At 23.0% G+C, this 13,831-nt stretch overlaps 2 protein-coding genes across 3 annotated transcripts in view; one reads left to right on the top strand and one right to left on the bottom strand.

Moving 5' to 3' along the window:
* Window positions 1–3,963, bottom strand: part of LOC117172989 (cytosolic carboxypeptidase 2-like) — a 52,193-nt gene extending 48,230 nt beyond the window's left edge. For both annotated transcript variants that reach the window (XM_033361329.1, XM_033361328.1), the window contains exon 1: window positions 3,433–3,963. In XM_033361329.1, coding sequence (XP_033217220.1) covers window positions 3,433–3,499 — 67 coding nt within the window. In that variant the 5' untranslated portion in view covers window positions 3,500–3,963. The remainder of the gene's footprint in view (window positions 1–3,432) is intronic.
* LOC117172990 (glutamine-dependent NAD(+) synthetase) overlaps window positions 1–13,831 on the top strand; it is a 141,962-nt gene that overhangs the window by 58,614 nt on the left and 69,517 nt on the right. The window contains exon 3 of the mRNA XM_033361330.1: window positions 11,183–11,368. Coding sequence (XP_033217221.1) covers window positions 11,223–11,368 — 146 coding nt within the window. The 5' untranslated portion in view covers window positions 11,183–11,222. The remainder of the gene's footprint in view (window positions 1–11,182; window positions 11,369–13,831) is intronic.

The following is a 13,831-nucleotide window of genomic DNA, read 5'->3' on the forward strand; positions in this document are numbered from 1 at the left end:
ATTTTTGGTTGAAGAGTATAGTATTATATTTTATCGTTGAAAAGTATAGTATTATATTTTTCTGTTGAAAAGTACAGCATTATATTTTTCTGTTGAAAAGTACAGCATTATATTTTTCTGTTGAAAAGTAAAGCATTATATTTTTCTGTTGAAAAGTACGGCATTATATTTTTCTGTTGAAAAGTAAAGTATTATATTTTTGGTTGAAAAGTATAGTATTATATTTTATCGTGGAAAAGTATAGTATTATATTGTTCTGTTGAGAAGTACAGTATTATATTTTTGGTTGAAAAGTATAGTATTATATTTTATTATTGAAAATTACAGTATTATATTTTTGGTTGAAAATTATAGTTTTTTTTTTTGAAAAGTATAGTATCGTATTTTTCGCTGAAAAGTATAGTATTATATTTTTCTTTCTAAATTTATCTAGTTTGGGTGAAAAAATCTTCTATCTGGTTAAAAATTAAAATATGTTGCAAAGTAAATTTTTTTTGGATGAAAATTAAACTATTTCAATAAAAATTCGTCGTTTTGGGTTGAAAATTCAATTTTTCATTTTTCGAAATTTTATCTTCTTTGGCAGGAAGTTAATATTGTTGGTAGAAAATTCAACTATTTTCGTAAAAAAACGAACCGTTTGGTTGAAAATTGAAGTAATTGTTTGAAAATTTAACTATTTGGGGGAAAATCAACTTTTTTGTTCAAAACTTATATTTTTGGATAGAATACTAAAGTGTTTTCTATAAAATCCCTCTTTTGCCTAAAATATTCATGTTAAAAATTCTTGTCTTTATTTACTTAGTTGGATGGAAACTTAACTATTTTCTTGAAAATTCATCTTTTGGTGGAAAATTACTTTTTTATCTGCAAATTTTAACGACTCAACTTTTGTTTGAAATTGTATGTAAATTGTTGAAAATTAATAATTTTGTTTGAGGATTCAACTATTTTGTTAAAAATTCATCTTTTTTGGTTTAATTCAACTTATAGAATAAAATTTTTCTTTTCATAATTTTGTTATTTAAACTGTAAAATTACATTTTTTGTTGAAAATTGATCTTTTTTAGTTCAAAATTCAACTATTTCGTTGAAAATTTATCTTTCTTAATTAAAAATGCACTTTTTTATTGAAAATTCACCGTTTTGGTTGAGGATTTAACTATTTTGTTCAGCATTCGTCTTTTTCGGTTCAGGAAAACTCGTTGAAGATTAGTTTCTTGATTATGAAAGTAATTGTTTTGAAAAAAATTTAACTATTTAATTTTTTATTGAAAACTTATATTTTTTTAGTCGAAAATTCAGCTACTTTGATTGAAAATTGAACTATTTGCTTCAAAATTTAATGTATTTATTTGGAAATTAAACTATTTTGTAGAATAATTTACTTCTTTGTTCAAAAATTTCATATTTTCGGGTTGAAAATTTAACTTTTTTTTGTACAAAATCGGTCTTTTTGGCTCAAAATGTTAAATTTAATAGAAAATTAATATTTTTGGTGACAAATTTATCATTAACTGTTGAAAATTCTGCAATTTGATTTAAAATTTAAATTGTCTTTAGTTTAGAAAGATCTATTTTGCTGAAAATTGAATTATTTTTTTGAGGTTGAGAATTTAACTTTTTTGATCAAAATTGTCTTTTGGTTGTATTTAACTTGTTTGAATTTGAAATTTTTTTGGTTAAAAATGCAACTGTTTTCGTGAAAAAATCAACTGTTTTGTTGAAGATTGAAGTGATTATTTGAAAATTGAACTATTTAGTGGAAAATCAACTTTTTTTTATTAAAAATTCATATTTTTAGGTAAAAAATTAAAGTATTTTCTAGAAAATCCCTCTTTTTGCCTTAAAAATTGATGTAATTCGTTCAAAATCCGACTGTCTTGATAGAAAATTAATCTTCTTGCTTCAAAATTTATATTTTTGGTTAAGAATTTAATTATTTGGTTAAAAATGTATCTTTTTTGGTTGTAAGTTAAACTAATTTGTTAAAAATTTATTTTTTTATTTAGAAACTTAGATTAAAATTTAACTATTTTCTTAAAAATTTGTCTTTTGTGTACAAAACTCATTTTTGATTGAAATTTTAATTATTCCAGTTAAATATTCTTTATTTTATTGAAAAAGTAATCATTTTGGTGTAAAAATCAACTATTTATGTTGAACGTTTATCATTTTAGTTGAAAAATTTATCATTTAGTTTGAAAATTTAACTTTTGTAAAAAAAATTTGTTTTCAAAATTAATTTTTTTAACTGAAAACTAAATTATTCGGTTAAAAATTTATTTATTTTGTTGAAAATGAATAATTTTGTTTAAAGATTTAACATATCTGTTCAAAAAATAGTTTTTTTTGTTTAATTCAAACTATTGAAAAATAAAATTGTTTTGATAATTAGTTGGTTAAACTGAAATAATAACTATTACATTTATAGTTAAAAATGTATTTTTTTTTAGTTCAAAATTGTACTATTTCGTTAAAAATTTATCTTTCTTAATTTAAAATTAAATTTTGTATTAAAAGTTTTTCTTCCCCGATTAAAAATTCAGGTGTTTTTTAAAACTTTCGACGTTTTTGCTTGAAAACTTATCTATTTTATTAAACATTCATCTTTTTCGGTTCAATTAAACTAAAATTATTTCTTGAAACTTACTTACTGTCGGTAAGGTACAATCTCTGATGATATAGCAGATAAATTTAAAAATTTTAAATCAATTAAACTAATTAAAAATGCGTTTTTTGATTATTAAAATTAGTTTTTTTAACTGGAAATTTAACTATTTTATTTTTGATTGAAAATTTATATTTTTTTAAATAAAAAATCAGCTGTTTTTATAAAAAAATTCAACTATTTGGTTCAAACTAAAATTATTTATTTAGAAATTTTACTTGTAGAAAATTAACTTCTTTTTTCATAAAATTCATATTTTTGGGTTGCAAATTTAACTTTTTTTGTAGAAAATTTATCTTTTTGGCTTGAAAATTCTGAATTTGGTAGACAATGAATCGTTTTGGTGAAAAATTAAACTATTAAAAATTTAGCTATTTGGATTAAAATTCGAATATTTTTTTTTATAATGTTGAATTATCTTTAGTTCAGAAAGATCTATTTTTCTGAAAATTAAATTATTTTGTTGAGGTTGAGGATTAAACTTTTTTGTTCAAAATTATTTTTTGGTTCAATTTAACTGTTTTTGTATTTAAAATCTTTTTTGGTTAATATAACTATTTCATTTTTGATTACAAAGTTATATTTTTTTATTTGGATTCAGAATTCAAATATTTGTTTAAACTTAACTTTTGTTAATTAATGTTATTTACAACAATTTATTCCCCTATTTGCGAGAAAAATCAGCCTATTTTTCCTGTTTTCAGATACAGTATTTTGAAGTTTGAAGTCTGAGAATATAATTTAATAATTTATTATCTTACTTGGGATGGGCTGAATGGGAAATAGGGCAGCTTGCAATTCTCTCACTTTGCTCGTGGCGAAGTCCATTTTTCATTTTTATCATGCCAAACAATGGAGACAACCTTATGTGCATCGTACCTTCTCTGACTGGTACCTTTCTGGTAATTGGTTAAAAAAAAAATTAAAAGTCGATGAAAACGTAGTAAAGAGAGTCAGAAAAAGTAGCCAAATTCAATTTTTTTAAAAGATTATCAAAGTTCAAAAACAGTTATGAAAGAAAAGGATTTTTCTCGGCGAGCAAGCATTTTATCTGTCTTCACTCTTTAAAATTCATTATCATATGACAGATTTCTAAAGCTCAATTTTCTTAATTTGTTTTCATCTAATCCACTTTTTTTAAATCACTTTCTTGGACTACTTTTTATAATTTATAAAATATTTTGGAAAAATAGTTTGATTTCGTATTTCTACAAAATTCCCAGATTGAAAATTATTATTTTTTAAATTTAGATTTTAAAAAATTTGTAATTTGTGTTAATGAACCGGGAGTTTCGATACCGTCTGGTATAGAATCGTTCGTTAAACTGTGCCTGGCGTTTGCCTGACAACGAAAGATGGGGGCGGAGCTGTGGTTGTATACTGCCTGTTATTATTACGGTATCGATATTCTAAATTAGAAAAATATTGATGTCTAACTTTCCTTCAGATATCATTTTTTTCTATTTCTCTTTCGTATTTTTTTCAATTTTCCTTCAAGATTTATTGGGATTTTATCCCATGGAGGGGGGGGGGGGGTAGAAATAGCTTCCAACGGAGGTGGATTATTCTGGATTAAATATGTAAGCTATATTTTTAACAACATTGTTAACGAAATGTGTAATAGTTGATATTTCTTTAGAAAAAAATTTTAACAAAAACGTTTAAAGTCGAATTTTTGACCAAATATATCAATTTTCAACCAAATAATTAAATATTCGGCTAAGAAGATTAATTCTATGAAAAAGTGAATTTTTAACAAAATACATGAATTTTTAACCAAATAATTAAATTTTGGACTAAAACAGATCTTTTTGAAAAGAACACTTCCATTCTTATAAATTGATTTTCTACCAAAGAGAGGAATTAAAATTTTCTTAACTGTTTAATTTAATCCAAAACAAAAAGTTAATTTCAAACCGATAAAGATTAATTTTCAACAAAACAATTGAATTTTCAACAAAAAATTGAAATTTCACTAAAAGAGAATTAATTTTAACAAAGTACAAAATTTTTCTATCAAATAGTTTAATTTACTGCCAAATTATTCAGTTTTCAAGCCAAAAATATTAATATTTTACAAAACAGAATTTTTAACAAAAAGTTTATTTCCAACCAAAACAGATTGATTTTCAGCAAAACAGTTGTATTTTGACCAAAAAATTGATATTATGCCAAAAAAGAAGAATTTTCAATAAAACACATAAATTTTCGACCAAATTGTTCAATGTTGTACTAAATTACTGAATTGTTCGCCAAAAATCTGAATTTTTTCAGAAAACAGTTGATATATAAACAAAAAATCAATTTTCAACTGAAAAAGATTATTTTTAAACAAACAGTTGAATTTTTAAACAAAAAATTTAGATTCTAACAAAAAAGTAACATTTTTAACAAAATACATCAATTTTCTAACCAAGAATATGCCAACAAAAAGATCATTTTCAACCGAATTAGAATAATGTTTAACCAAGCAGTTGAATTTTAAACCAAAAATCGATATTTTACCATTAAAGAAGAATTTTCAACACAATACATAAATTTTCAACCAAATAGTTAAATTTTTTGTTAAATAGTTGCATTTTCTAGCCAAAAAGATTAATTTTTTACAAAGCAATTGATCTATCAACAAAAATTTAATTTTTACCGAAAATAGCGAATTTTCTACAAAATACATGAATTTTCAACCATATAGATGAATTTTCAACTGTAAAAGGTACATTTTCAACGAAAAATAGAATAATTCATTTTTTAGGTAAAACGCTTAATTTTCTACGAAAAAAATTTAAAGAAAATAGGGAATTTTTGAACAAAGTATTTCAACTTTCAACTAAGTAGTTGAATTTGCAACCAATTTCCACCAAAAATGTTAAATTTTCTACAAAAAAAAGAAACTAAATTTCAATACAATTATTTATTTTCCAATTAAAAAAGACAAATTTTGACAAGAAATAAAATTGTTAAATTTTATCATAAAGAAAAATGATTTTAAACAAACCAATTTTAACTAAAATCAAGAATTTTTAGGCAGAAAATTACACTTCGCTCGCAAGTTTGAGCGCGCTAGGGCGCGCGACTGTTGGTTCTCGCGCTTCGCGCTCGATGATGTATTTATCTCGCGCTTCGCGCTTGATTATGTATTTAACGCGCGCTACGCGCTCGGTCTTATATTTTCGCACATTCTTGCGCAAACCTTTCAAAATTAAGACTCAAAACATCCACCACTGTAATTTTGTGATTTTGAACTCTCTTTCGTTAAAAGAGCTTATCTCGAGAATTTGAGCGCACCTAGACTCATAGCAATCGCACTGCGCGCTTGGTCTTTGTATTTCTCCCGCATTAACACAGACATTATGAAATCAAAGGTCAACGGACCGACAGCTTTAATTTTGTGATTTTGAACTCTCTTTTCTTAAAGCTCTTTAGGCTTTAACGAACACATTCTCATCACGTATCTTGTGCTTCGCACTCGAATTTGTCCAACATTCCAACTTTTCTACATTATATACAACACTTTTATATCAACTATAATACATTTTTTATGTAACTCTGTCTGGAATTGCTTATTAAAAAATTGCAAAATAAAAAACAAATTCTATTTATCATGATTATTTTTATATTTGTTTCTTATTTTTCTTTAAATTGTATTCTAAGCTCGCGCTGAAAAATGCTTCATTTCAATAAATGTATATCATTACAATTCATAATATGCATAAAAATTGAATCATACTAATTCTTATTTCCTTGGTTTTATAATTGTTTTTATTTTTGATCATGTTTTTTACGATTAAATAAAAACTTCTGCGCAGAAACCCATTTAGGGTCCTATGTCCTCTTTCGTCTTTTCTGTCCTTTTTCAACAAATTAAATTTTTTATCTTATTTTTTACGATTGAAAGAAAGTCTACTTGTCCTATCGAAAAATGATTAATAATAAATTTATAGGTCTTTTTAGGCGAACAACTTTTGTCAGTTAATTTTATTTTATACCTTGTGTCGTTTTTTTTTTAAATTCAATATTTTTATTTTGAATATAATTTTTTACGAATAAAGCAAAAACTACGTGTCCTATCAAAAAGTATAGCTCTTTTTTGGACGAACAAGTTTTGTCTCATTTTTTCGTAGCTCGTGTCGTTAGTCCAACAATTTTTTATTTTTTTATTTTTAATGTTGTTTTTCACGACTAAAAACAAAAACTACGCATCCTATCGAAAAGTGATTCATTATAAATTGGTAGTTCTTTCCAGGGCGCGCAATTTTAGCTTTTTTATTTTTTTCACATCTTGCATAGTTTGACCAAAAAATTTAATTTTTGGGTTTTTCATTATTTTTGGTATGATCAAATTTTGAATTTTCGACCAAATTACAAAAGTTGTTATGATTATTTTGTAGGGCTTTCAAAAATGCAAAAAAATTTTCTAGGCTTTTTTTCATATTATACGTTGTTTGGCTTAAAATGTTCATTTTAGTTTGTTTTTTTTTATTTTGAAAATGCTCTAACTTTGATAATTTTCTTTTTATAGAAACAAGTCATGGGGATAAATTGTTTGAGATTCTGAGTACTATAAATAAACGTACATAGAATTTTGAAATCTTGAAAAAATGTGGTTTCAAAAATTGTTGGTACGATTAAATTTTGAATTTTCAACTTTTCGACCAAATTAAAAAAGTTGTAATGCTCATCTTGTAGGGCTCTTAAAAATGAACGTTTTTCTTCTCTTGACTTTTTTTCATATCATGCGTTGTTTGGTTTGCAATGTTTATTTTAGTTTTTTTTTTTTGGATTTTGAAAATGATCTAACTCTGATAATTTTCTTTTCATAGAAAAAAGTAATTAGAATAAATTGTTTGAGTTTCTGAGTACTATGAATAACCGTTAATAGAATTTTGAAATCTTGAAAAAATGTGGTTTCAAAAATTTTGAAAACGAGCTCACTTTTTGAATTTTGATCCAAAATAGCTGGTTAACGAACTTGTTCTTTCTTTTTAGGTTTTAAAAGTTTGCCAAAGCAGAATCCAATCAGATCATTAGACTTTCTCATTAGACTGAGAATATAATACATTTTCAAAGAAAAATTAATTAGTTAAATTTTGGGTAAAAAAATAATTTTCAAGCGAAATCATGAATTTTTAATGTAATTAATTTATTAATGGAAAAGATTTTAATTTTAGTTCAAAAAACAGTTGATACTAACATGATATATCTCTAACCAAAAAAGAGACATTTTTAACAGCAATCACCAAATAGTAGAAATTTCAATTAAAAATATTTAGAGAATTTTTAGTTACAAAAGTTAATTTTATGCAACAAAAAAACTGAATTTTCAATCAAAGTAAATTTTCAACACAATAGGTAAATTTTCAACCAAAAAGATGAATTTTTAAGCAAGAACATAAAGTTTCTACAACAACAAAAAACGAATTTTCAACAAATGTTTTGATTTTTCAACTAAGGAACACAAATTTTTACCAAAAATAAAATAATTAAATGTTCTGTTAAGAAAATTGATTTTAAACCAAAACAATGAGCTTTTGAAAAATAGTCAATTTTCAACCAAACCATTTTCAACTAAAATCAAAAATCTTTAAGCATGAAATTACATTTTCAACAAAAAATTAACGAATTTTTTAACAATATAGTTAAATTTTCTACCAAATTGTTGAACCTTCAATCAAATATTAGATTTTGCATCTAAAAAAAATTAATTTACCATCGGAAATGGAATATGTAAATTTTCAATTAAGAATTGAATTGTTAACAAAAAATGTAAACTTAAAAAATGTAAATTTAAATTATGAACGCAAAGGATGAATTTTTAAGCATAATAATTTATTTTCTGACAAGAAAACAAAATCAATAAATGAAATTGCTTTTTAATAAAACAGTGGGCTTTCCTACAAAGTAGAATTATTTATAACCAAATAGTTGAATTTTCAATCAAAATCATAAGTTTTTAACGAACATTAATTTTCGATCGAAAAAAATAATTTTCAATAAAATACTTAAAACTTTCAACTAAAAAGATCAATTTTTAACGTTTTTTTTGTGAATTTTTTAAACTGATAATTTAAATCATTCCTTTTTTGATTGTAAATTAATATTGCTTTTTTAAAATTCAACATCTAGGTTGACAGTTGAACTACTTTGTTAAAAATTCATTTTTTGGTTCAAAATGTGTCATTTTTGTTTAAAAATCATCTCCTTGGTTGAAAATTTAACTATTTTGTTGAAAATTTATTGTTTTTTTCTTTGTGAAAACATCATTTTTTCAATTAAAAATATGTTTATTAAATTTTTAGTTGATTTTTTACTTTAAAATTGTATCTCTTTCGGTAGAAATTTTCATTTTTTTCTGTAAAAAATTCATCCTTTTTCTGGTGGAAAATTCTTCTTTTTTAAATGTCACTGCTTGGATCAACTACTTTGTTAAACATTTATTTTCTGGTTGTGGATGCGTCATTTGAGTTAAAAATTCATCTCTTTGTTAAATAATCGGACTATTTCTTAGAAAATTCCTTATTTTTGTTTTAAATTGGAAATGAAATCATTCCATTTTTTCTTCAAAATTTATCCTTATTAGTTAAAAATTCGACTATTTAGTGAGGAATTCGTCTTTTCAGATTTTGGTTAAAAATTCAATTATTATTGAAAGTTCGTTCGCTTATGGTTTAAAATTTATATTTTAAGTGATAATTTAATTTTGTTGTTATTGAAATTTTGTATTTTTCAGTTCACAATTCAACTACTTAGTTGAGAATTAAATTTTTTCTAAAAAATTCCTTTTTGATAGAAAATTAATCTTCTTGGTTGAAACTTTTTTTTGTGAAAATTCGACAACTGATTTGAAATTCGAAATATTTTATTAGAAATTATTTTTTTTGCAAAGAGTATATTTCTTAAATCAAAAATATAATTATTCAATTTTTTCTGTTGAAAATTTACCTATAGGTTGGAAGTTGATTTTTTTAGTCGAAAATTAACCTAAATGATTGGAAGTCGAACTACTTTGTTAAATTTGTTTGTTGAAGGTGTATCATTTTATTTAAAAGGTAATCTTTTTGTTTGAAAATTGGACTATTTTATAAAATTCCTTTTTTTTGTAAAGAATAAATGTTTTAAATTGAAAATGTAACGATTCTATTTTTTGGTGAAAACTTATCATTATTAGTTAAAATTCTAACTATTCGGAGAGAAATTCCTCTTCTCGGTAGAAAATAAATTTTACTGGTTGCATTTTTTTTTTTTTTAATTATTTGGTTGAAACATAATCTATTTTATTCAACTATCTTGTTGAAAACTCAGTGGTCTTTGGTTGAAATTTTATTTTTTTAACGACATTCGTGTTTTTCTTTGTAAAAAGTAAATGTATTAAATTGAAAAAATATAATAATTTAATTTTTTGATCAAAATTCTTTTTTTTGTTGAAAATTTAATTACTGGGTTGAAAGTTGAAATTTGATATTTTGTTGTTGAAAATCCTATTATTTGGTTGGAACCTAATCTAATTAAAGAATTAAACAATTTTGTGAATAAGTATATTTTTTGGTTGAAGCGTCAACTTTTTTCTGGAAAGTTTGTTTTTTTTTAACTGAGAATTTAATTATTCTTTTTTTTTAATTTGTCTCTTTTAGATCTTTAACTATTTGGTTGAGAATAATTGAATTTTGATAAAAAAAAAAAAACGAAAGTGGAACTATTTTATTGAAAATTCGTTTTTTTCTGTGTAAAAAATAAATTTCTTGAATTGAAAAAATGACTGTTTAATTTTCGTTCAAACATTTATTTTATTTTTTAAATTTAACTAATGGGTTCAAATTTGATGTTTTTCGGTCGAAAATTAAATTATTTGGTTGGAGCATAATCTCATTGGTTACAAAATTATTTTTTTTTAAATTATTTAGTTGAAAATTCGTTTTGTTTCTGCGTGAAAAATAAATGTCTAAATTGAAAAAATGATTATTCAATTTTTGGTTGAACATTTTTTGTTTTATTTTAAACTTAACTAATGGGTTAACTTTCTTTAAAATATTTTTGTTCTTTCATGGTTGAATATAAATTTTTAACTGATTATTTAACTGTTTAATTCTTGGTGGACAAATGATCTTTTTTGTTGATAATTCAACTATCTGGTTGAAAATCTGTCTTTTTTAATTAAAAAATTCAAAATATTTATGAAAATTCTCATGTGTAATGCCCCCCCCCCCTGCGGAGAATACAAGAAAAATTTTAAAGAATTTAAAAGAATTAAAATTTTTTAATTTAAAAATTTTAAAAATTAAATTTTTTTAAAAGAATTTAAATTCATCCACATGAAACTTGATTTATTCTTTTTTAAAGAAAATTATGAGAGCTTGCAGTCAGAGTTTGAATTCGCTGCTTTGACGATATTGATCAATCAACTTTCTCGTAGAAGCAGGACTTGCTCCTTCTTCCACGGTTGTAAAATAAAAATTTTATTTCAATTATCAAAAAGTATATCCACATAAATTGAGCACTCTTATAATTTTTTTCAAGCTCTTTGTAAGCTCTACCAAAGAAAAAAAAGATCAAAATCATGGGCAGGACTGTGACAGTCGCCGTTTGCACCCTTAATCAATGGGCTCTGGATTTTGAGGGAAATTCTAAGCGAATTTTGCAGAGCATCCAAAATGCAAAAGAAGCTGGCGCTACTTACAGAAGCGGACCAGAACTCGAGATATGGTAAGAAAAATTAATATAAATTACTTTATTAAAAATTCATCTTACTGGTTGAAAATTCGTTTTTTCTTATTTTTTTTCACTGAAAATGTAACTGTTATATTTTTGGTCGCAAATTTTTCTTTTTTGGTAGAAATTTAATCTTCTTGGTTGAAAATTAGACTATTTTGTTGAAAATTTCTTTTTATTTTACTGAAAATTAGTTTTTTTCACTACAAATTCAACTATTTGTTGAAAATATTTTTCTTTTTTGTCGAATTTAACTATTTTTTGTAGAAAATTAAAGTAATTGTTCGTTGAAATATTAAATATTACGTATTTAATTAAAAATTTATTTTGTTTTCAAAATTTAATTATTTTGTTGAAAATGATGTTTTCTAGTTAAATATTAATTTGTTTAACTAAAAATTTCACTCATAGGTGTTTGGTTCAAAACTTATCTTTTTAAGTTTAAAATTAAAATATGTGGTTTAAAATTACTTTAAAAATTCAATGATTTGTTTACAAAATATTAGATTAGCCCAAGATCAGTTAAAAAGAACCAATGTTTTTCAATTTGTACAAGTTTTTCTATTATTTTCTTAAGAAAAGGGATTATTTGTAGATTTAATTTTTCAAATTTCAAATGTGATGTGTACAAAAAAAATCAAGTAATGAAAAACCAATCAGGTTTTTAACAAAAATAATTGCGATATTGATTTTTAAATTTGTAGTACTAATAAGTATAATTCATAATCATGGATTAAATTAAATATTAAAATGGCTATGTCCACTTACATACAATTTAAATTTAATTTTAATTTTAAAGAAAAAAACTATTGAAAACTTTAATTCTAAAGATTTATAAATAAAAATGGTTAAATTTGGAAGATTTTGGAAATCAAAAGTCAAGTTTTCAATTGAAGATCTTCCAAAATAAGAAATTGCGAATTTTAAGTATTAAAATGACAAAAATTTTAATTGTAAATCATAAAACTTGTATAATTTTTAACTGTAAGTGTTCTGAATTAAAAACTCTTCAACTTTTAAGTTTGATAATTCGAAGTTCTACAATTTTTAAGAGTTACAAATAAAACCTCTCTAGTTTTAAATATGCATAAAATAAAAATTCTTGAACTTTTATGTTTTTGGAAATCAAAAATCAATTTAAAAATTTTAAATTTTACTAATTGAGGAAATTTCGAATGTAAATCATTAAAACTACAGAATTTTAAAACCTTAAACTAGCATCGTTTCTTGTTTAGAATTTTCAAAAATTAAAATTTTTTAATTTTAACTGTTCAAAATTGAAAGTTCTACAATTTTGAAGAGATGCAATTTAAAATTTTCGAATTTTGAAAATATAGAATTGCAAATTATACAATTTTCAAAAATTATATCCTAAAAGGTGTGTAATTTGGAATCTTTTTGGAATAATTTAATTTTGAAGATTTGTCCTAAAAAATTATTTAGTTATAACTATTTGTAATTTAAAATTCTTTCATTTTGAAAACTTAAACCTAAAATGTCTTCCCTTTAAAGATGAATAAATAAAATTTTTTTATTATTTCGAATATCAAAAGAAAAATTTTTAATATTCAAAATTTCAGAAATCACGAATATAAATCATCAAAAATACAGAATTTTAAATTTCTTAAATCAAAAATTCCTATTTTTACAGATTTACAGGCAATATTGATTTTTTAGATAGGCCTATCCTTAAAAATTGCAACTAAAAATACTTTAATTTTTATACTTTAAATATATATGTAATTTAAATATTTACGGTTGAGAAATTTTTAATTTTAAAGATGCACTAATAAAAATTATTCAATTTTGATGATTTTGAACATCAAAAGTCAAGTTTTTAATTTTAAATTTTCCAAACTGAATAAATTCCGATCGTTAATCATCAAAATTACAAAATTTTTAATTGTAAATTAAATAAATTATTTTTGAGAAATTATTGAGTTTTAACGATTAGCAATTAAAAAATGTTCAATTTTTAATTTGTACAATTTAAGATTTGCAGTTTAAGATGCATTAATTTAACATGTTTATAGTTTAAAAAAGTTGTAATTTTGAACTTTTTTAAAAAAATATTTAATGTAATTTTGAAGATTTAATATTGAAATTTATTAAATTTTATATATTTTTAGTTTAAAGGTATGTATTTTCGTATTTTATTTTACAATAGTTCAATTATCAAGATTTACAATGGGAAAATTCTTCAGTTTTGAAGATTTATTATTAAAATTTATTCTCTTGATAGAATTATATTTTAAAGGTATATGTTTTTCAACATTTTCTTAGAATAGTTTAATTTTTAAGATTTAGAGTTGGAAATTCTTCAATTTTAACGATGTGCAATTTGAAAATTTACAATTGAAGTTCTTCTTTATTCATAATGTGTCCCCTAAGGGTTTACATGACTTCCATTCCTTACAATCTTTCCGTTTACATCTATATATTTTTTACAATCTTATC

Source organism: Belonocnema kinseyi, chromosome 5 (assembly GCF_010883055.1).
Source record: "Belonocnema kinseyi isolate 2016_QV_RU_SX_M_011 chromosome 5, B_treatae_v1, whole genome shotgun sequence".
Classification (NCBI taxonomy): domain Eukaryota; kingdom Metazoa; phylum Arthropoda; class Insecta; order Hymenoptera; family Cynipidae; genus Belonocnema; species Belonocnema kinseyi.